The 25,408-nt window shown below is 38.3% G+C and overlaps 1 protein-coding gene across 1 annotated transcript in view; it reads left to right on the top strand.

Annotated features, from left to right (window-relative positions):
- mboat2a (membrane bound O-acyltransferase domain containing 2a) overlaps nt 1-25,408 on the top strand; it is a 90,076-nt gene that overhangs the window by 25,982 nt on the left and 38,686 nt on the right. Inside the window, exon 2 of the mRNA XM_079833803.1 lies at nt 17,261-17,406. Coding sequence (XP_079689929.1) covers nt 17,261-17,406 — 146 coding nt within the window. The remainder of the gene's footprint in view (nt 1-17,260; nt 17,407-25,408) is intronic.

Here is a 25,408-nt window from a genome sequence, read left to right as displayed (position 1 = left end):
AAAACTGTTATCCAATCCTAGCCGTGGGCGTTTACTTCCAAGTCTTCAGTGCGGCACGCCCATAAAAACCAAGGGGGTAATCCAGCACCCGGAAAGCGTACCTTCCATAGGGGCAGCCATTGCTAACCAAGCCATTACCTGCTGTTAGCATCCCATTGACACCCATTCATTTTGGCGTCACTTTGACAGCGAATAACTTTACAACTGAGGCGTTTAAAGACTCCATTTGTCCATTGCTTATTTTTAAAGAAACACGACAATGTATAAAAGGCTCCATTACCTTGTATCTTACACTATCGCCCCGTAGAAGCCGTTTTTGTAAAAAATATGCTAACGATTGCATCATAACCACGCGGCTCTGTTGCATAGTAGAGAAATTACCGTATAGACAGAAGGAGAAGCTCGCAGGCAATCTTTTACTGTCTATGAGGCAATCGGGGGGACGTGGAGGCATAAAGTTCGATAAACACAAGGGTGAAGCATGGGGCACAACTACTAGTAGACATACAACTGTCAGACTGGTTGCTCACGTCACATCTACGTCTTCAAGCTCAGTCTGAGGCTGCGCAGAACGCTAAGCCATCAGGAAGTGAGTGCTTCTAATTTACTTCACTTTACCCCGTCGAAGCCTATGGGGTCGCTGTGTCCATTTCTTTTACTGTCTATGATAAAAACCCAGTGTTTCTTCAGAGAGCCTCAAAACCAGGGTAGAAAATAGCCTATTACTTATTAATTATGATGTTTTTTAATGTAAAAACCACGCAAACGTCATAAGTTGTCATTAAATTACTAGGGTACTGTATATATATTAATTTACCATAGTATTATTAAATATTTCTTATATATTGATTGGTATCATTACATTACATTCAATATTGATCATTTATTTGTGTGTTTATGTATGTATGTGTATATTTATATCTTAGCATCTTTGCATGAAATGGGCAAATAAAAAAGCTTCAACAAACAATTAGTTCTCTAAAACTAAAAAAAAATGGAGGTAAAACAAACACATTTCACCACCATTTTGTTCGAGTTTGAGTAGTATCTCAACCACAACACAAAATGTTTAATTCAGATGCTATATAATTGTTTGTTGATGTTTTTTTTCTTTTTTTTCTTGCCTATTTCATGCAAAGATGCATAAAAGTAATGCAAAAAGTTTAATCCGACCTTGCTTTTTTTTTCTGAAACACGTCTGAGTAGGGTATTTGGTTTGAGGTTCAGAGCTAAGCGAAACACAATCAGTGTCTTGCATTTATTTCCTCATTGCCAGGAGTCTTTGCCAAGGCTCTTTGTCATTGTTAAACCTGACCGGTAGTGCCACAGATAGCTTAATTGCTCTAGGTTTAGTATCGCTTATTATAATGATATCGATTACCATTTGAGTGCTTTGAAGTGATTGTGCTTGTCTTCCTGTTTAACTGAAGGGCTCAAATGAGTGCCTAACCTCCCTTTATATACTATCAGTGATATTACATTCCCATGAATTATTGAGGTGAGCGTCTTTCTACATTATTCATTCACTTTGAAGACACTTGTACCCAAGTTTGACTCTTACTGGTCAAATTTGATGTCTGAATCATGCAGCATGCATTTTTTTTCTTCTTTTTTTGTGCCAAGTTTTCTGAGCTGGTGCACATGAGCTTGTTTCTACAGATTTTTTTTATGCACAATCCCTGTACATTTTTAGTTCAGTTGTTTTAATACTAAAACAAAAAGCTTGTTAACTAACTATGATGAAATAATGTATGATTAAGCTTATTTAAGACTTATTTAATCATAATCTTACTTCTCAACTGAGCCAAATATGTCCTTACACTTGAGGCTATGGGGGATCTGGAGGGCCACTTGTCGGAATGTTTCCCCCATTAGAATTAGCTATTTTTGAGCTTATGATTTCAATTATTTTCAATTCTATGGACAACCCCCCCCAAAACATTTAGCCCTGGTCAGCTTAGTGTTCACATTGGCATGTTTAACACCGTACGTAAAGACATGGGGATACGTTGAAACCTGATTGGTTTTCTTTTATGATGTATATATTTCACAACGGAACTTTAAGGTCCCATATTGTCAATGTCAAATGAAATTTCCTACGTTTCAAAACAGTCAATCCACAGTCAAATGCACACAGCCTGCATAAAGTAGCTGTGACTATTCATGAGCCGTTGTGACTTCCGTAAAAATTTGACGTCAGAACCACTCAGTCAACGCCTTCATTCACCACCCTGAGCACTGCCCACCGTCCCACCCTTCTTTTGCCAAACCCCCAGACAACATTGCATCCATGCCATTGCTGAGCAACAACAGCACGGAAACATGTCGAGAAAACGCTGTTCAGTCGATGGATGTCAGGGAACTACATCATTGCACAGGCTTTTGAACAACATTAATATAAGAGAACAGTGGCTATTGGCTAATGTTTATTTATTCGGAAATACCACAGCAATTTAGTTCAACATTTAGTTAACTGTCTGTTCTGCACATTTCACAAGTGACTGCTTCGTCGATCAGGCACAGTTCAATGCCGTTTTTTCAAAGAAGCTACTCATCAAAGATCCTGCAGTCCCTACATTTGTTGGGTCCGACCTCAAATCTGCAACTCTTAAGTAAACTTCTCACACATTTTATGATACATTATGGAGCCAGCATCATCTCAAATTATAGTTTGTAAACAGTTATGCAATGCTAACGTGATGCTAACGTGTTCCTAACCCTAATGGCGAAAGAAGTAAAAAAAAAAGAAATCTTCTGTTTTAAGCGCAGTTGTCTCCTGTCATCGCCGATTCGGGGTCTGAGTTCGGCTCAAACATGTAAAGCCGGACAACATTTACCTCAGCAGTGACCATCATTACCGGTGTTTCTATTTACCTTACTTGTAAGTATCAAATATCACCAAGCCACAGCAGGCTATAGCATACATGACCCTTGTTACCTGTGGTTGGCCTGGCCGTGCGTCACTCAAAAAACAACAGGCCAATCAGAAGAGAGGCTCCTGAATATGAATTAGACATGCCAAAATCGACCTGTTCTTAGCAGAGCTCCTGAGAGAGGAGCTGTAAAAATATATTGAGATGGTTTTTGGTACTGCAAATATATATTCTTAAGGACATTAAAGCCTAACATAAAACTCCAGAAAGGTGTTAACAAACATTTAAAACAATGTGGTGTGCTGGGCTAAATGCGTGTGTTGTATGTGCGTAGTCTACATATGATGCTATTTTGACCAGCTGAGAACTCGTGAAGAGCTTATAAAATGTGCAAAGGAGTCAAAAAAGCGGTAGGAATCCCTCCATCACACACACAAACGATCTGTTGTGAGGAGATGCGGTTCTGATACTGGGCAACATTCGTCCTTTTTAGGGTTGCATCTTGTGACACCATGTCCTGATTTTGGTCAATTTAGATGTATTTTGGTCCGTGTTGCGTTCATATTTCATTCAAACTGCCCCAGAGTTCATTTAGAAGCGGTCCAAGACCAATCTTTCTCGGTCCACTTGTTTGGTGCGCACCAGGGTTCAGATGGCAGCATTAACACTTATTCAAATGAACCGCACTAACAGAGCAACAGGGTTCGTTTTAATTTAACCAAACATGCCAAGTTTTCAGCAGGCTAAAACACTTTGGTGGACACGCGGCCTAAGGGGTTTTTCACACTGGGCATGTTTGCCACAGTCCGAATCCGAGTGCGTTTGATCCAGGTGTCCCCCGCAGTGTTGGTCTGGTTTCACACTCACTTGATTCTATTGAACCCCAGTGCATTTACGTTCATCTTGCGTCATAACAAACGTGATATAAAACAGGATGTATATCCCAGGTAAATCATCCCCTACTCACTCTTACCCGTGTCTGAGTATCTTTCACATTCACGTGAATCACACCACAGTTCCAGTGCGTCCGTACTCAGACCACCTCCTACAAGTAGTCTTGGGTTCGGTGCGCTGCAGAGTCCAAATGTCAAATTTCAAAATACCAATTTTTTATGCAAACCATGCCCCGTTTCGAACTAAACTGCCAGTGTGAAAGCACCCCAATGCAGGGGCGCCACTAGCAATTTTGGGCCCTATGAAAGAAAATGATTTTGGGCCCTCTACCGCACCAACCTAGCTATCCAAAATCTTTGTCTGCTATTTAATAATACTGACCAATTAAGCTCCGCTCGCTCAACCCAGAATGCCCCAATTGGCTGATGAAACATTGATTAAAATTAAGATAAAATTTTTACAAAATGAAATTCACTTTAAAGAAAGGCTTTCTACTAAACAAAACTTGATGAAGCGGTCAAAGTCACGTCTGACCCACTCCTTGTCTCCTGGCATTGCACATCTTACGATGTGTCCTTTCTCACTCATGCTGTTCACTTTTCATAATCAACATAGATTGACAGATTGACAACATAGATAGACATACAAAAATAACATTATAATATTTAAACATAAATATAAAACGAAATACCTTTTCTTAATGGCTACAACAATATAGTAGCCTACAGTACCGAAAAATTTCATGTCGGAGTGGGATTTGAGCAAATGTCGTTTTACCCGTGAGCGGTTCATGAGTGGAGCGTTTGATTTTGCCGGAAATGCAGAAATAAGCCATAATTTTGTTAACTTTGTAACCGTTTGGTAGATTATACATTTATAATTTCTATTACATTACTACTAGTACTGTTACTACTAATAAAACCAATCTCTGGGGGCCCCAAAAGTGCGTGGGCCCTTAGAATCGTCCCAACTTTCCCCCCCTTAGCAGCGCCCCTGCCCCAATGACATCACATAAATGTTTTTAGACTAGTCAGAATCAAAGCCTTATTTAATAAGTCACAAACCAAAATTAAGGGTTTTGTACCAAGAACGAGTCATGAAAGGATGATGCAACAACCAATAAATCACTTCCATAAAAGTCTGAATCAAAGGTTGTCAAGCTTCTTTAGCTTCTAAAAGCTAATGAAATATAACAGCATTACAAATATTGATGTTCATGTTCATGTCAAATCTTTACATCTCATATTCAAACAGTAGCTTGTGTTTCTCAGAATGAAAGCAATACCTGCTGGAAAATCCAACTAAAACCAGCTTCTGCTGGTCATTAAAATCTTCAAATCGTTGGGACCACTGTTGATCCATCTTGTTCGACCTTGTTGGAGCTGGTAGACCACCATGTCTATTTTGGGGGTCTACCTGAGCTGGTTTGTTAACCATGTTCCAAAGCATAACTTGACCTAATTGCCATGCTAGACCACTCAAAGTGGTATGACCTCTTTTTTTGAGTGAGACCTGCACGCACTTGATGCTATTTTTAACTTTAGACACTATGCTACGTGATTATTCATAACTACCTGAGACGTGTAGTCAGGGATACTGATTGTAAACATGACTTGCAGGTCAATTTTCCATTTCAGAGACCAGTCACTTTCTAAAAACACTACTCACTCCTCCTCATCACTCTATTTGTCATCCGTCTGTTTTGTGAATGATTGTTGTGCTAGCTGAAAGGCTACTGTGTGTTTTAAAGTATTTGTTATTTCTGTTTATATTTATTATGACTATAGATAAGGATAAAAGATACAGATGAAGAAAATTAATGCAATGGCCATATAATGAACAGTTAAACGTATGTTATGTTAAGCTGCGCAAATTCAGATTTATTCAATTAATGTGACTGTTTAACAGGTATTTTGTATGATATCTGTGGTATTTTGACTGAATTTTTGAAGATTCATACTAAATCTATTACATTTTAGACTTTATTTTAACTTCTGTGGCAAAATAGTTTCTTCATGTTGTTATATGACTGTAACTAACCATGTAGATAGTTAAAGGGATACTCCACCCAAAAATGAAAATTCTCTAATCATTTACTCACACTTATGCTTTCCCAAATATAGATAACCATGAGTCTGTATAATGCAAGCGGATGGGTCCCTCAAAGTTGATGGTTCAAAAACAATGTAAAAAGAACATGCGTAGTGAATGTGCTGTAATGTTAATAAATCTTTAATACATTAGCTCATCCGTGAATATAAGTCCCTTCCACTGGCTATAGAGGTGAAGACAACAACTCCCATGGTTCTGTCATCAAGCTACCCCTTTGTTTTGAATAAGTGACCTCTAGTGGCGAAAATTACATATTGTGCCTTTAAAGATCTGATCATGATAATGAAGTGCCATCCATGGTTTGCCTGTTTAATGTGGTCACATGCTATATGAATTATCATAAAAACAAGTTTTCTAGTTAAAAATTTGTTTACCTCTGGGAAGCTCTGGGATAATTTTGATACCCGAGTTAGGCGTGCCATAAACTTTAAACGGCTGAGGGGAGAACGACTGTGACTGGCATTCTTTACTAGTTTTTTTTCCACGACAGCTACATTGCCTTGTCTGGTCATTAAAGTAGCGCATATTTACATATATGAATAATCATTTGAAGAGTGTTGTATGCTTTATACACAGCGAAAACAGCCTGAATTTGACAGAAATTCCAGATCTAGATAGCGCAGTGAATGTTTATATGGTTGTCAGTGAATGGGGCGCTAAATATCATTTTGGCTTTAATGCGATTTTTCCAATAAATAGGCAAGAATAAACCTGGCGTCCTCCATGATTCCTGTTCTTTCCGACAACAAAGCACTTGAATGTGACCAGCTCGTAATCATGACTTCAGAAGTGGGAAGTTGGAAATTTCCGATACCATAACTGGGAATGATTTGGCAGAGATGAATGTTTACATCTACATGAAGGCTTGAATTTGTCGCTTGTGTTTAAATTCAGGGACTAGTTTAAATCATTTAGTTCCTTAGTTTCCTTTACCTATATTTAGCATGTTTGTTGACATTTTTCTTTTTGATACCCACACCCTTTGGAGTCACATTTAGAAACCCATGTTTGAGCTTTAGTACAATATGAGCTTAGTTCTCGCCCTACATGCTAGTATACATTTATCCTCAAATATGGTTGAGGATTGTTTACATTTCTCTGATATTTACTCAGCACACAGTGGCCAGATCTTAATATTGACCTTTAGTAAGTCATTCCCTGTTTCTCTATGTTCCCAAATGTCCTTTTTCCTCAAATATTTCTCTCTCAGCTGAAAGGCTGAAGGTGCCTGTGGAAACAAAGCCAGATGGCTTCCTGCAAAGAGAGATGGTTTAGAGCCAAAGGGGGACAAAATCTGTCATCACTGTCTCTCTTTAGGTCTCTGTGTCCTTACTGCTGAGACTTATGCTATTTAGACTGGTGATCATAGCTCTCTAAAGATTTGCATGGTCTCTAGATGTTTGTATTTGTTTTAAAAAACGCGAACAAAATACTGAGTTTTGAGAATTCTGCCCCATCTTAAAATAACATTAAAACTGAGCATGACATCCAATCAAATGACATCCAATCACATGCCATCCAATCAAAATACCCCATGTTTTGCGGTCACAACTGACCGCATCCCTTTCCACACAAGCAGCGTGCATATGGGTGCAAATAGGTTGCATGCAGAGTCTGCTGCCTTTGCAAATAGCGCTACATTACTGCCGTTTTCTCGACAGTGTACATGTAGATTTTTCACTTACTAGCATGAAGAACAAATAGCCTGGCACAGACTGTGCATAGAGATGGATAAAAGATTCAAACTGTTCGATACAAACACACACCGTTTGTGATATATATTATATGAGCAAGAATGCAAATCCAAATATCCACACGCTTGCGAACGTGACATTGATTTTAACAGTTCAACAAAGAAAAGGGTAATATTAAGTGAAGTTCAACACAGTATTGTCAGTATTTGCTCTATTTTACATTAAAAAAAAATTTGTTCCAACGTAAGCCACAGCCTACTGGCTGAATCACCTCGTTTTTATCATCATTGCATTTGTCTCTACGTTTTTTTTAAATACTTAATGTCATAAAGATATTTATGAAGGTAAAATTTAGGGGGGCACAATTTTGGGGGCAAATATTGTAAAATAATGGAAAGGGTGTGTGGAAGAGAGGGTGTACGCAGAAGGCTGCTAAATGCCTCAGACGATACTCCACTCTAAAAAGTTTGGGAACCACTGCTCTAGATCAAAATTCATCACAATTCTGCACTCATGGGGAGTGAGATTTTACACACCTGAATTTATCAAGACAGTTGCGAAAGGTAGTCAGTGGAAGGGCTTATAAGTATTACAGTTACAAGCAAAACATGAGGGCTCGTATCATAAAGGTTTAAAAACTCTCTTTTTTCGTATCCTCGTCTTTGTTTTTTATATTGCCTGCGCATAAATTCACTGGCTTCTGTGGCAGATCACACTATTAATAAATACGATATTGCTTGCTTTAATGTCCTTTGTGTTTACCTCATTATGACAGCATGCTGCATGAGGTCTTTTTTTTATCAATCTTTTGCGCATGCGGGTCAGTCCAAGACCATGATCTGTTCACACATTGAAAACCACAAACAGCTATATATAAAAAAAATCAGATCTGAGCAATAAATCAGAACTGACCAGTGAGCACTAAGGCTGCCAGTGTAAACGTAGCCTTATTGAGCCCTATTGTGTTCACACACTCAACAGATATGATTGGGATTTGACTACAATGCTCAACGTTTGTAAAAACACACTGTAAATAGAAACCTTTGATGCTCAGATAAGTGCTCAGATAGTGCTCAAACGAAAATGAACGAGAGCGTTTGAAAGCAACATCTATCAGCGCTTACAGAATATACCAGGTACTCTGTAATTCCGGTACTGCAGAAATGCTGACTAGTACTTTTCAATTTTTTTATTTTAGTACCGACTGATACTGGTAGTACTGCTAGATTTGACAGCCCTACTTTCTTCTGTGGAAAACGAAAGGTATTTTTAATAACTTATTTTTTTTTAAAGAAAATGTATTGTTAATAAAATAGTTACTCAGTTAATTGTATGACACAGCTGGTCATGTGATGTCAATATGGCAGCGGTCGTGAGCAATATTCCCTCTAATTTCTTTTCTCGCGGAGCAAAACTTTTCTCTGTTGGGCGGACATTTTGGTCACCTGAGTGTATGTAAACACACAAAAAAAGTGGTTTCATCATTTAATATAATAATATAATATAATAAATATAATATATAATATGAAAAAAATTAAGTGGTTACATTGAGATGGTTCTTAATGTGTTTTTGTACAGTCATTTAGTGGCGACAGGCAGCATTAAACCATCTATATTAAATGTTTGTTTATTGCTTATGAATTTCCAAGATTTTCTATATCAGGGGTTTTCAAACGTTTTAATGGCAAGGATCCCTAAACAATCCCCTTGTGAGATCAGTTGTTTATTAAGCTTACACTATAATACAATTATAATAGTCTATAATATAATATAAAAACGAATGGAAGTATTTAAACTGATAGTATATTATATCAGTTTAAATACTTCAATTTGTTAAAAAAAAAAATAACTGAAGTAATTAAATAGATCTAATAGCGAAATCTGTTGAAGGGAACATGTGCACTCTTTTATAGTTATCTAAACATCACTGAAACCCAAGCCACACACACACATCTATTTAAACTGATGTGTGTTACTTTGGTGTTTAGAGTTTGCATGTGGTGGGTTTGTGGTTTTCAAACACTTGTGGTGGGTCTACCTCTAAATGTCTGTTTTGTTACCGTGCTGTATCCATCATCTGTTATTTCCACCACTTAATCAAGCCACTCTTCTTTAACCCTCTGGGGTACTTCATTTATGGGTCACACTCAGTGAGGACCTTCGGGTCAAAAATGACCCGTTGGGCGGGATTAAGATAAAAAACATTTGAGTAAAATCAATGAAATATATTTTTGTTCAATAATATTTTTTATTTTCTTTTTTGGTGTTTTGAGATCATTTTATGATTTATAATTAATATTTATGCAATAATTATGACCCATTTTTGAAAATTCTAAGTGGTCGTAAAAAAAAAAAGTCACACTCAGGACCTTCGGGTCAAAAATGACCCCCATAGGAAATGAATGGGAAATTGGCAAAAATATTAAAATACAGAGTTTTTTTTGTGTATACAATCTACAAATCAGCCAGGATGCAGAAAAAAAGGACTCAACAGTGAAGGGGTAAATCTCTAAAACATCAAGAGACAGACAAAAAAACTCACACACACACACTTATACACACAAAAACACACGCACACACAAATGAACACGTGCCATTCCAAAAGCTAATTGTGTTTTTGTGTGTGTGTGTGTGTGTGTGTGTGTGTGTGAGGTTTTTTTGTCTGTTTTGCACTCATTGTGTTTTAGAGATTCATCCCTTCACTGTTGAGTCCTTTTTTTCTGCATCCTGGCTGATTTGTAGATTGTATGCACAAAAAACTATTTCTATGTATTTTCATATTTTTGCCAATTTCCCATTCATTTCCTATGGGGGTCATTTTTGACCCAAAAGTCCTGAGTGTGACAATTCTTTTTACGACCACTTAGACTTTTCAAATCCTGTCCTCAATTTTTTGGGGTGTTCATATACCAAGTACCAATAAAGTCACCAAGTGTACGATTTTTAAAAAGCATTTTATTTTTTTGCGCGCAGCTTAGAGGGAACATTGGTCATGAGGGACTGACCTGCCCCGTATAGAATAAAGCAACGCTTGTTTTCACGTTTTTCAAATATAGTGTTCTTTTTTTTTAATGCGTTACATTTTTTAACTAGCAAAAATGAGTGCGGTGATGTGATGCGTATGCTCATTTGCATCGTTCAGGAAACACTGTCAATGTTTGTGTCATCATCATGCAATGCTATAATTTTAACTGTTTTCGCTTTTGCTTTCTGGTTGATAAAACATGAGAGACATTGTCCACCAAGCGCTACTCTGTTTTCAAACTGTGTGAATTTTAGAGCAAAGATAAGGTTATGTTTAATTGGGATTTAATGTCCCAAATTAATTGAGTGCAATTCTGTGGTTCTTTTTAATGGCTCTAAAGCGACCACAAACACCGGCTTATGTCAGTTCAATCGTGAAAGAGCACTTAGAGATGTAACAATAGAAAAATGGCAAAGGCACATCATCTCCATAAATCTGCCCGACCACAATTACTTATAGTTGTGCGTGTGTGTGTGTGTGTGTGTGTGTGCGCACCAGATTTATTCTTCCAATAACAATGCTTCCTGTGATAAAGAAAGCGTGGGTGGGGGGTGGGGGGGGGGGGTTACAGAGAAGCAGCCAATGAGCTATTGTTTATGGCCCACTGTTGACCTACAGTGCATCATGGAAAACAATGGCTGCTTCTGTACAGTATAACTGCCTGTAAGGAGATGCGTGAGGTTTCTTGTCAAGGCAGGACACATTTCCAGCAGTTGAAACATTTCAGACAGGGAGATCCAGAATGAAAGTGACAAGGACCTGAAGGGGACCAAGGAGATGAGAGATGTCTCAAGGGAATGACAGAAATAGACCAGCGAAAACAAGCCAAAAGCCTTCTTATTTGAAGTTTCAATAACATTCCCCAAGGTTTTATGCTAAACAGAATGCTATTCTCGTCTTTCCAGCACATTTATTGACATTTTCTTAGAATAGGGAGGAACATTTTATTTTAGTCACTAGACAAATCAGAAAATGTTCCCCCTTCCTCAATGCCTTGTGTATTTTTGTGTTAACTGAAACTGAACAAAAACAAACCATTTTAAATATTTAGTTTGACTATTTTTAGCTTTGTTGGTATGCGGTATGTATTTTCAAAGGCTATAGCTGTAAGCTCACCAACTAAAGGCTAACTAAAAAAACAATTAAATGTTTTATTCAACCATTTCAGCATCAGTGGAACAATGTCATATTTAAATTAAAAGTGCACTGTGTAAATTTTTGCGGCATCTAGCAGTGAGGTTAAGAATTTCAACCGCTCACCCCTCCCTTTTGAAACACATAGAGAAGCTACGGTGGCCGACACAGGACAAAGATGTTGTCGTTTGAGACAGCAGAGAGTAGCTAGCGCTCTGTAGAGAAGTTTGTCCGTTTAGGGCTACTGTAGAAACATGACGGTGCAAAATGGTGACTTCACTGTAAGGGGACCCACGGTGTATGTAGACAGAAATGGCTCGTTCTAAGGTAATAAAAACATAACGGTTCATTGTGTGAGGTCTTTATACACCACTGAAAACATGGTTATGTATATTATATTGCATTTCTGTTAATAGATCCTCATAAATATTACACACTGCACCTTTAAAAGGCCAAACTAGGCTATGCTGTAGGAAGTTGCGATTTAGTATTTTCTTTCTTCTTGTGAAAAAAGGTTTGACAAAACCCAAGCTCTTTTAGCTTCTATAAAATAATTTCACAAGTGTTATGTAATTTAAATTACATTAATGAACATATTTTCATGATTCAGACTCCGTAAAGCCATTTTCTGTCATTTCTAATCCGGCATTGAGTACAGTTACTCTGCAAACGGAATGCCTTAGGATAGGATTTTGTGACACTGTCTTTTTCAATTGTCAGTCTACAGTGTGTACAACATGTGTCAAATGATCTGCCATTGAGATGAAAGCCTGTTTAGAAAACAGAACAAGTAAGCATAATCAATCACTGGCGTGAAATATCTTAAAGTACTCAAACTCAAGCCTAACCTTATTTCGGATGGAGACTGAGACGGGATGGGCCACGCTTATTGTAATAGACATGCTTTGTCCCTGTCAAGTAAAATTGAATGAGTGAACTAAGCTGGAGTAAAATGAATGGAGAGTGCAGGGTCGGGAAGGCGGAGTTATTTTAAGCTAGTGATGGATTGTTTCTTTGTTGAGCTGTAACTCATTTGCATGGTAGCAGGCACATGAAGATGACCTCACTCTTGCTTTATTTCACACACACACACACACACACACACGCACACACACACACACACACACACACACACGCACACACACATACATACACACTCTCTCTCTCTCTCTCTCTCTCTCACTCTCACACACTCTCACACACACACACACACACACACACACACACACACACACACACACACACACACACACACACACACGGGTCAGACAGAAGGCCACTAAGCAGCAGGGAGAAATGTAATGTGTCTGTGTTGCTCCCCAGCCGAGGATATATTCAAAGTAGCAACTTGTACTGTTTTTGCAATATGTATATTTTGCACACTATGCATATTTTCTGTATGCATACAATACCTGAATGACCTTCTGTATTCAGCAAAATGTGCAGTAGTGTATCACACAATGCAATGCGCTTGAATCGACCTCCCATTTTGAGAGTGATGAATGAACCGGAATCCCCTTGCCGTTATTCACCAAAATATTAAGTAATGTGTACATTTCCTGTGATAACTGGTTAAAACTTTCTGAATTAAACGTGCAATTCGATGTGAGGTCATGTGTCAATAACATAGCATCCTATAATACTGAGCAACTACTTGTTAAAGGGATAGTTCACCCAAAAATTAAAATGACCCCTAGGTGTATTTATATATATATACGTTCTTTCAGACAAATACAACCGGAGTTATATAAAAAAATGCCCTGGCTAATCCAAGCATTATAATGGCAGTAAATGGCCAAAATCTGAAGTTTATCCATCCATTTATAAAAGTTAATCCACAACGGCTCCAAGGGGTTACTAAAGGCCTTCTGAAGTGAATCGATGGATTGTGTAAGAAAAATATTCATATTTAAAACTTTATAAAGAAAAATATCCAGCTTCCGCCAGACCGCCTTCTGTATTCAATTTAAGGAAAAAGCGTAACTTCAGAAACGTATGATGTCGGACCTAGCATAAGCTTTTCGAACTGCGAGAGGCGTTACACTTTTTGTGTAAGTTGAATACGGAAGGCGGTCTGGTGGAAGCTAGATATTTTGCTTTTTAAATATGAATATTTTTTTTACACAAACCCATCGATTCACTTTAGAAGGAGTGGATTAACTTTTATAAATGGATGGATACACTTTTTTGGGCTTCCAATTTTGGCCATTTACTGCCATTTTAATGCATGGATTAGCCAGGACATGTTTTAATATAACTCCAATTGTTTTTGTCTGAATGTCATGTACACCTAGGATGGCTTGAGGGTGAGTAAATCATGGGGTAATATAACAAACAAGATCAAGCCAAAAATAAACCTAAACAAGAACTGCAAGCAGTTGTAAGGGGCCAAGCCCCGAAAGGGCTTTCACGCAACGCAGAGGCAATTTCACAAAGTTGTCCCCCACTGAACTCGAACCCCCACATCTCCGGTTCAGGAACCCGTCTCTCATCTTGTTGCGCCACTGGGCAGGTGTGTGTTTGAACGTCTGCCGAAGTTCCATAGTTCTAGAGAGAATCGACTCAAAGTGAAGATTTTTTTAAATAAATGCACAGCATTTAATATTTAAAAAGTTCAGTTTAGGTCAATCTCAGAAAGACTCAATGTCTGGAACAGAAGCACATTTTGCAATTAACCAATTGGCATGCTAAGCTAACTAGCATAAAGACACTTACACAGGCAAGGTCAACTTCAGAGATTAATTTCTCAAGAACGGTAGCAAATATCAAAAATCCGTTCAGTTATTTCTGTGCGGCTCGGTCCAAAGATCATCTGAGCCGATTTTGAAGGAAGAGTAGCGAAAAAACAGTTTTTCACTTGTTTCAATATGGCGGACAGTCACATGTTTGTAAAATGACAAATGAGATATCGTCGGAATCGGCATAAGCCAGGGAAGAAAATGACATAAATTACACAAAATTTGGACAATGTTTTCAAAAGTTATAAACGTTTTAGCCAAAAATTGTATATCTCTGGAACACTAGGTGGCGATGTTCGGAAACTTCTCATGTACGTTCAGGACATGCTGTCGATCGTGCATACCAATTTTTGTGCAGATATGTCAAATATTTTAAAAGATATAGCAATTTATGACAAAATTCAAAATGGCGGTGACGTGGTTCATCTGATTGGATTCAGCATGACACGAGGAATCCATAGACACCAAGATTATGATTTTCTGACAAACCGTTCAGAAGTTATGAGCAATAGCTCATATGAGAAATAGCTATTTTCCATATCTCATGACCTGTAGGTGGCGCTGTTCCCAACTTTGGCATGGACCCTCAGATCATGGGTCCGATGAAGCATACGAATTTTCGTTTCGATTGATCAAAGTTTGGCCGAGATACAGGCTCAGAACTAATTTTGGGTCGACCTCGTTAAGTTCGTAACATCATAACTTTTGAATAAAGATGAATAAAAAAATTCTGTTCAGTCATTTCTTTGCGGCTGTTTCTAAAGTTCATGTGAGAATTTTGGACAAAATTGGACAAATTTTGAAGGAGGAGTAGCGAAAAAACTGAATTCTGTACTTTTCAAAATGGCTGCTACTGTAAAGGGCGGAGTTTTGATGTAAGCTGATGAATGTGATCAGCATGATGAGAGGAATCAGGTGTACTAAGTTTCATTTTTCTACCTCAAAGGGTTCAAAAGTTATAACAGTTTTAATGTTGAATTTTTGAACTGGTGGTGGCGCAATGGAGTTGGTTGTAGAGACTCCAAATTTGGTCAAATTACTTTTCATGAGCATCAATGTTGCCAAATTTCATCATTTTCCTACTTACGGTTCATAGGGCTGCGATAGACACCCAGTGGGGAGGAATAATAAGAAAACTAACAGATACAATAGGGGCTACAGCCCTTTCAGGGCTTGGCCCCTAATAATCCAAAAGCTTTAAAAGACAAAAAGATCGTCACCCATACTTTAACAACTCCATAAACTGGATTGTGTTACGAGCCAAGCCCATAGGGCGCTTTGTGAAGCAGCCTTCCAATACAAAACACAACGCCTCTGTCGATAGTGATCTGATTAAAAAAAGTCTTTGGTTGCTATAATATCACTTTGGTCAAGTGGGTAGTCATACTGGATACCAAAAGCGCTCATGCTATTGTTGAGTGAGGTGTGTTCCATACACACAGAGAACGACAGGGGATTCATGCACGTATTTAACTGCGGTTGTCATTTCAGAAACTTTATTGTGTATGTGGCCAGTATGTATTTTGCAGTAAGCATTGTGCTGACAGTACCCCATCCCGAACATAACCAGTGCCTCATCAGCTTCCATAATGGCAGAAAAGCAGCTTTAGCGCTGATATAAACTGTCCATTAGGTAATGGACAAGCTTTATATCTCTCCTCTCACCACTTACTGCTCACAATCGGTGAGAAACTCCTGATTAATACTGGTGATGCTTAGGAAGGGTTTAGATTTAAAAGCTGCTTTCATTACCTCCTTTATCGTCAGGATCTTGAGCGCTAGTATTTCGGTGTACTCTGTATTGTTTTGACTATTGCACTCATGAAGTTATGAGTTAAAGAGATAAAGTTCACCAAAAAAAGAAGAAAGAAAAAAACAGTTGGAACAAACTTTATTTTGCTCATACAGTGGTAAGCAATGATCTTGTGCAAGTAAAATGTTCCTGAAATTAAAGAAAGGACAAGAGACTATGATTCAACAGCAGCCTACTGTACATTATGAGATTAGCCGTATAAAGCTCAGAAGACTGTAACGTTCAGGTCGAGATGTGACTTTGTAGGATACAGTAAACATTGACGCTTTCATTGGTTTGTGAGTTTCTTTTCTTACCACTTAGAATTCATTCTGCAGAGTGGTTGGGCATGAAATACCTGGTTTAGTATGTACTTATCATCAATCATGCTGCCCTACATGAGTTTCATGTTATAAAATCCAAACTTCTTCCAAAGTTTTCCCAGCATCAGGAAATTATTTAAATCCATTGATTTTAATGGACATGCTGTCTTGCAAAGGCTGAGGGGAAATACACAAGGGATGGTGAAAGTGCTTTTTTCACTATACTGTATATATTTAGTATATAAAAATGTATTTAATCAGAATACACCGCTCCTTTTGAATGGCTGTTGATGGAGGAAGATGCTTTCCCCCCACATATTTTTGTAGTTATGGCATTTACTAGCAGGGACTAACTGCTGGAACTCAGCAGCCAAACAGTGACCCCCACTTCTGAATCTAGGGAACATTTCAAGCTTGTTATGATGTAATTTCCTCTTCTCATCCACTAACATGTCTTTATCCTCTTCACAAATGTATTTATCTTGTGTTAATGTCAACATAGTTTAAATTCAGCGTTAAAGCCATAATCCAGATATACTGGAAGACATACATTTGAAAATTACATGGAGACCTAGGCTGATCTGAAGAACCTTTCTAATTGATTTGATCTATAAGAGTTTAATTGAAAGTTGTGTTGCTTACACCTAAAAATGAACCTTCTGTGTCTCTCATTAGGTGAACTTTGTGGTGTGCCAGCTGTTCGCCCTGGTCACGGCTTTCTGGTTCAGACTCTACCTGCACCCAAGCAAGACGAGTCCCTTCATCCGGCATGTAGTTGCCACCCTGCTGGGCTTCTATTTGGCCCTCTTCTGCTTTGGCTGGTGAGTGTTTGTCTGCCTCATCCCTCATATATCTCAGATCTTTCACATTTGATTCATAGCAGCAGCATTGATAGCCAGTTAGCGAGCCATTCAATTTATAATGAGGCTAAGGATTGCTGGCAGAAGACCAGAGTCTCCTCAGCAGCTACGCTGTGTGCTGCATGGTGGAAACTGAGACGCTCTGATGGAGCGGTTTGTAGGCCTCTTTATTGATCAGTACATGTTTACAGCAACACATCGTTAGTGTAGAAACTCTGTCCATTTTTAAGGAGGGCTGTTTTGTTTTTGTCTTTTTTGGTGTTTTGTTTTTTATGTTTGGTGTTTTGATTTTGTTTTCTTTTGTGCTTTTTGATGATTTAGTTTTGTTTGTTTGTTTTGTTTGATGGTTTTGTATTTTATGTTTAGTTTTGTTTGGTGTTTTTTGTTGGTTTTGTTTTGTTTTGTTTTGTCTTGTCTTGTCAGGAACGAACCATACATGCAGCTTACCCTCTGTGCTTGTTAGTTCTAAATAAAGTCCCTGTAAAGGTAATTCTGAGATTTGTTTCTAAACACATTATAAATGTTAGAAATTTATTGCTGAAATCATGGGTGTCGGAACCATTGTATGGTCCACTTTTTATGATCTATTATATTGGACCCACTAACTTTTATCGTCTCTAACATTCAGCACATGTCTGTTTACCTACCCCTAATCGACAAACACTTATTATTAAACACATGTTAGACGCTTTATTTCCACTTTTCTAATATTTTCTTCCTTTTTATTGAAAATAAATGCCTTTCCGATCTGATATGTGATGGGAAAAGGGAGAAGATTGAGTTCGGCAAAAGGCGGATTCGAACCGCGGGTCGATTTGCGTCAACTTGATGCCATTTGTCTTACCCCTTCACTATTGCCACTCTAAATGATATGGCGATTTCCGTAATTTTGTCTTGCCCAACTAGACGTTTAGCAAGCAAAGCGGAATATTTGTACTTAAAGGGGCACTTCAGCGTTGGGAAGATGAATGTGTTTTTAAACTGTGTCATTTATGTAGTAGAAATGTGAAAATATTTTTGAATTTGGTGCCTTCTAGACTGAGAAAAGACAGAAAATGTATTTTTGTCTCATGTGGTTGAAAGACAACAACTCCCAGAATGCACTTGCTTCGCTGCCCTACGAGGCCACTCCCTGCACCGCCGCCAGCGTCGTTTTGATCTTCATAATAATACAATCATTTCGTTCAGTTAGAGAATAAACACTACAATTAAAAACTGAACGTGTCTTTTCAATAAAGTGTGAGTGAGCCAAACGAAAGTCACAGGACAAACGCAGCAGGAGCACGAGAGGGAAGTAAGAGCTGAGCAGAGCTGAGGTAACGTTAAGCGCGGCTGTCATTCTCAGCACATGTCCAGTCTGGTGCATTTTCTAATCGTATATGAAAGCTAAACTTCTATAGAAATTCATTGAAAAGTTGAAATAATCACTTTGCTCCGCATCGCTCCGGTTATGAATGCCCAAGGCCGAGCCGACCGCATTTGCATTCTGTGCGTGAGATCTCTCCCCTGTGGGCGGGTTGAAAACATGCGCAATAGCACCTTCTACTGGCTGTAGTTTTTAGCCCCTGGCCAAAAAATCCAGAAATAATTTTTTCCAGAAATAAAATAATATAATTCTCTCGTCTCAGGGGGATATGAGGGGGGAAAGTACCATAATTCAAATATACAACGGGGTTTCTACTGATACAAAGCTTAATGCTAAATCACTGAAGTTACCCTTTGATGTAAATGGCATCTAGGCTACTCCAGTAAAATTTTTCTGTGAGGACCCACCCACATTTTTTTTTGCTTCCGACGCCCATGGCTGAAATACATTACAAAGACTGTGACCTGTGTAGTACTGAATTGTGGAGTTGGACCGTTAAACAGTTTTTCACTGTTGCTGTGTTCAGGATTTTTTAGGGGGGGCTAAAACGGTGGCTCGATGACGCACTAGAGTCACCTTGCATATGGCCCCTCCCCCAACACTATCATAACTGTTGATGACACACTGGAAGCACTGAGCCTGGCTCCTCCCCTAACACGATTATAACTAGAGCACATTCGCATCAGTTCGCCCCCTCGATTGCGAGTTACTGTCAGTACCGTTAGTTACTACAGCTACAGCCTAAAGCCTACAACCTACCACAAAACGGTTTACAAAACAAAAACGATGATATCAAGAAGAGGTGGATTCATTTTGTGAACAGCTACCTTGATGGAGAGCTGAGGATCACCACCAACACCTGCCTCTGCAGTGACTTTACACCGGATAGTTTTACAAACTTTCATCGGAGACACCTGTAATTCACTGATAATCCGCTGCAGAATTGGGCCGAACCGATTATCTCCCACGCCGGCCTTCATCCTCCCGACTAGGCATGTGCCGGTATCAAATTTTCATGTTGCGATTAATTGCTGAAGCTTTTATCACGGTATTATCACCATATTGAAATAAGTTGCAAAAAAAAGTGTTGTCATACTATAACAGATTAAATCACTTTCTTATAACAAAAGAACCAAACATTTAAATACAATAAAGCAATACACAAAAATGTATAAAGTAAACAAATATTTAAAACAGATTAAAGTGGAAAAGAATTATAAAGAACAATAGGTATGCTGAAATGTACATTTAACTAAGATTAATACATGCTTTAGAAGCATTTTTCATTGTCAGTTTGTTAATGAAGGAACTAATGTTAAATACTGGAGCCTTGTAAAGTGTGTGATTGAACAACAGTCAGAACATATTCAAACAATATCTAGGGCATGTAATTTAGTCCAGATTAAAATATAAAATTTAAGTTTGAAAATGAATAGCCTTAAGTGTTTAAGTATTATGTATTAGGTTATGTGATTACTGGGGAAACGGCTGCATTTCTGCTGTTCCGTCAGCGCCCTCTGCTGTCGAAGAATGAATGTGCACTTCAGCACGTCTCCTCATTCCGCCATGTGCTCGGCTCATGCACGGTCTATTTACATCAGAGCAGGTTCCTCTTTGACGTGTTTTTCATTTTAAACGGTTGATGGGTAAAGTATTCTTAAAATTAATTCTAAAAATCTGAATAATTCGTAATGAATAATTATTCACGGTATTTTGAAGTGCCCACGATAACAATATTGTGCATGTTCATTATTGCGGTATATCGTATTACCGTTTACCGGCACATGTCTACTCCCGACCCGCCGACATCTGGTGCCGTCGTGAACTGTAAGTGAGTGTTGTCTTGTGTGCCTATGGCAGCTTTCCCACGAGTGGGTGTGGTTTCAGGGCTGACAGCGGACACGCCCCTAGCGTTTGAGAGCAGAGAATGCTGCTTATTTTTTGCTGCTTAGTTTTTGATAAGCTATTTTACAGGGACTTTAAATTAGAGTTTATCATAACATTAAAAGCTGCATTGAGATGGAAGGAGTGGCTAGTTAACAGGTAAAACAGTTGTATGCATTGTATTTTAAATGTGGCCTTTAATAGTTTAATGTTACTGTGCAGTTTATGAAATGGATCAGGAGAAGCAACCACCTTTTCCAAAGCCATTTAAATGTTTTATTACAAAATGAGGAACAAAAATACTCTTCATTTCTTAGGATTTAAAGGGTTAGTTCACCCAAAAATGAAAATTCTGTCATTAATTACTTACCCTCATGTCGTTCGACACCCGTAAGACCTCCGTTGATCTTCGGTACACAAATGAAGATATTTTAGTTGAAATCTGATGGCTGTGAAAGGCCTCCATTGGCACAATGCACGATTCACTCTCAAGACCCTTAAAAGGTACTAAAGACGTTGTTACAAAGTCCATCTCACTACAGTGGTTCTACAATAACTTTATAAATCGGCGAGAATAGTTTTTGTGCGCAAAAAACCCTAAATAACGACTTATATAGTGATGACGATTTCAAAACACGGCATCATGAAGCTTCGAAGCTTCATGATTCCGTGTTTTGAAATCGTCATCACTATATAAGTCGTTATTTAGGTTTTTTTTGCGCACAAAAACTATTCTTGCCGATTCATAGTACAATAAGACAATTGTACTATGAATTTTCATTTTTGGGTGAACTAACCCTTTAATTTACAGTGCGATCCAAATGTTGGAGACCACATCGAAAACATGGTGATTTTTTTTTTCTGATTGTTAACCGTATTTTCTGATTTATGGAGTGGTGGAAAGAAATCCCCTCTGTAGAAAATATTAACTCTGAACCTGGTCTTATCCAGTGTTTACATTTCCGTTTTGGAAATTAGTGAATATTTAATTAATTAATAAAATAATATATGATTTGCATATTTAAACATAACATTTCAGAAAACCTGTAATACAAAACAATTGTCTTATTGTACTTTGATTAATCATTTAGGGACCTATGGTGATATCTATTATAGTTAAAGTTTTACCCAATTCAAACCAAATACTAAGAAATTCTGAGATTCTTATTATATATTAATGACTTAAATACTGTGTATTTTTATATACTGATTATATACTTTTGTAATGACACATTTTGTACTGAATAAGAGAAATGCAAAGTAAAAGCATTAGACTTTTAGACCTCTGTTTGCGTTTCAACAATAACAAAAATAAAGACACACCAAATTGATATAATCAAATCACAAGTTTTTTTCACAAGGTCAAAATGTGATAGAAGTCATGCGTAAGCTTGCACTTACTGAAAAACATCTGACCGTACAGAGCAGTCTATTACAGCTCTCTGGGCAAAGGTCAGTCCATCCGAATCAAAAAGGAAGTCAGTATGCAATGAACTTGACAGCAAGAAGAAGTTGAGCAAGACATAGCAGACACTAATGTGTGGTACATGCCCTTTTTGGAACGCATTTTATTTTTCCTCATATAGTAAGTACCAATTGTATCAAGCAAATGTCTTCTCTATTTGTATGGCTGGGGGTTTCCCTTCCTGATTAGACCGTCAGCTGTTCTGATGTGATGTGCTATCGTGACATACTCAGAAAGTTAGTTATTTTCTCTGTACCCCTCTCGGTTGGCAGAGGCTCATTCAGCTCATTTATTTATCTATCTTTTATTTAACCAGGAGATCCCATTGAGATATAAAATAAAATAAAAATACTTTCTTAATGTGAGTTCCAGGAGTTATTGTGTGGGATTCATCAGTACATGCTATTCCATAGTAAACTTAATCTTTCAACAAAATGCAAGATCTTGCCTCAACCCTCAAAGAAAATTCCCTTTTTGCTATTACGTAGGCATTGTGTACCAGTGGTTAAGATAGCTCCAGCTCTATTCTGGTACGGACCGCCCACTTTTTGCAATCCAAACAATTCCAGTTGGATGAAAACCTACCCCCCCCCCGTTTCTCCTGTTGGATAGTGTCGATTACATGCTTTTATTTTCGGTCTACTCCTTTTGTGACACATTTCTTTTTGCAACATGATTTTTTTTTGCAGTAGTTCAGCAAATGAGTTTTGTATTTGCTAGATTGCAATATAGACAATATATGCAACCGGCATGACAAAGCTATACCACTTCTATTTAGATCTGTGGAATTTGGAGGCCAAGTCAACACCCCAAACTCGTTGCTGTGCTTCTCAAACCATTCCTGGACCATTTTTGCTTTGTGGCAGGGCGGCTATGCAGCCCCATACGCAACAAAATGCGCTGCACCGTGTATTCTGACACCTTTCTATCAGAAATGAAAGCTCTAGAGTAAGTTCTGCCAGGAAGATTCATAGAAGATTCTGGAAGAGTATAAAAGATCGGTACTTATACATGTCTGAGTTCGCAGATGCTGACACCAACATTTATCTCCATCCTCCCCACCACCACCAGGTTTGTCCCTGCCTATAACTCCCGGGGGGTCGACTGCGCCTCTGCCTTCATCTCCAGGCAGGAAATGCAGAGTCTGTTACCCTCGGGACGAGAGCTACGGATGGGGCCTATGCTAAAGAAACTCTAAATATAATACTTGCTGGTCTGTTGTTAATAAATGTTACTTCATTGTACTTCATCTGGCCTCCCGAGTCATTCTGGTAGAACCAGCATTAACTTCTTGAGCAATTTGAGTTAGAGTAGTTTGTCTGTTTGATCGGACCACACGCGCCCACGTGCATCAATGAGCCTTGGCTGGCTGCCCATGACCCTGTTGCGGTTCAACACTCCTTGGACCACTTTTGATAGATACTGACCACTGCAGACTGGGAACACCCCACAAGAGCTGCAGTTTTGGAGATGCTCTGACCTAGTGGTCTAGCCATAACAATTTGGCCCTTGTCAAACTCGCTCAAATCCTTACACTTGCCCATTTTTCCTGCTTCTAACACATCAACTTTGAGGACAAAATGTTCACTTGCTGCCTAATATATCCCACCCACTAACAGGTGCTGTGAAACAAATGAAAACAATGTTCATAATGTTATGCCTGATTGTATATGTGTGTATATATGTATATACCAGAGGTGTAGACTCGAGTCATGTGACTTGGACTCGAGTCAGACTTGAGTCATGAATTTGATGACTTCAGACTCGACACGACAAAATGTACAAAGACTTGCAACTTGACTTGGACTTTAACATCAATGACTCGTGAGTCACTTGGACTTGCGCCTTTTGACTCGAGAAGACTTGCTACTTCCCATGAAAACCTGGGGGAAATTTTTTTTTCACACGGCCGCGCCGCTCTTAGTGTATCTGCATCTGTGAAAAAAATGTGCACCACCTGTATGCATGCAGAGCTTTCCCCAGAGCTGTCTCTTTATTGAACTCGAACCCCCGTTGATCCACTCCCTCATATACTGCTAACTCTCCTCTCCCCCCTCACATCTGCCTTCACTTTGTTATTTGCACTACCGACTGTTTATTACAGTAACAACTGTTTACTTATGCATTTTGCACAACCATACCTTAACTGTATTATGCTCATTTGCACTGCCGACTGTTATTTACAGTACCTACTGTTTACATTTGCATTTTGCACCGTACTTTACTGTAATATGCAATCACTTTCCACTGCACTTTTACATTTTTTTCGGATAGCTTCTGTCCATAATTTATTGCACTACCTTAATCCACTGCCATATTCCTCATTTTAGCCTAACATATCATTGTATACCTCTATCTGTAAAATTCTGTTTATAGTAATAGCCATCTGTATATTATATTATATTCATAGTACATATCCACCTGTAAATTCTGTTTATAGTAATAGCCATCTGTATATTATATTATATTCATAGTACATATCCACCTGTAAATTCTGTTTATAGTAATAGCCATCTGTATATTTATTCACTGTACATATTCACCTGTAAATTCTGTTTATAGTAATAACCATTTCTCTATTTATAGATATATTTTTATATATATTCAGTACAAATCCATGTCCTGCACTTATGCAAACGTTGTATATCCTGCACTTGCTGCTATTGCACTTCTGGTTTGACCTAAACTGCATTTCGTTGCCTTGTACTTGTACTTGTGTAATGACAATAAAGTTGAATCGAATCTAATCTAATGCAGAGAGAGAGCACGCGCGCTGCCTGTGTCTGCACGACATCCAATCACTGTAGTCCCACGCAGTGTTAGGTAGTAGTTAACTACAAGTAGCTAAGCTACTAACTTAACTACATTTTTCAGTAGCTCAGTTGCTTTTAAAACTATGTAGCTTTTCCAGTAGCTAACTACTTTCTCCAGCAAGTAGCGGTGTAGCGCGACCAAAAGCTACATTCGGTTTTGTTTTGACGAGCCTGTAATGCACTGAAGCAGCTCAGTGTTTTCTTCTTATTTGATCACATACTAAATGTGCCATCTATTGTTTCATCGCTCATCTTGCGGCTTTGCGGTTCACAGAGAAGAGATCGTCTGATGATTATGTAAAGGACATACAGGAGTGGTTTGAAAACTTCACACGAATCGTCTAGTAAAGGTTACACTTGATTTATAGCCTACCAACAAAAGATTAAAACGCTGTCTGCATCGAAGACTTCAACAGCTAGGTGAATAATAGCTTT

This window comes from Gobio gobio, assembly GCF_949357685.1.
Source record: "Gobio gobio genome assembly, chromosome: 13".
NCBI classification, from domain to species: Eukaryota; Metazoa; Chordata; class Actinopteri; order Cypriniformes; family Gobionidae; genus Gobio; species Gobio gobio.
The sequence above is the reverse complement of the archived record's forward strand: the minus strand, read 5'-3'. Positions and strand labels throughout refer to the sequence as shown.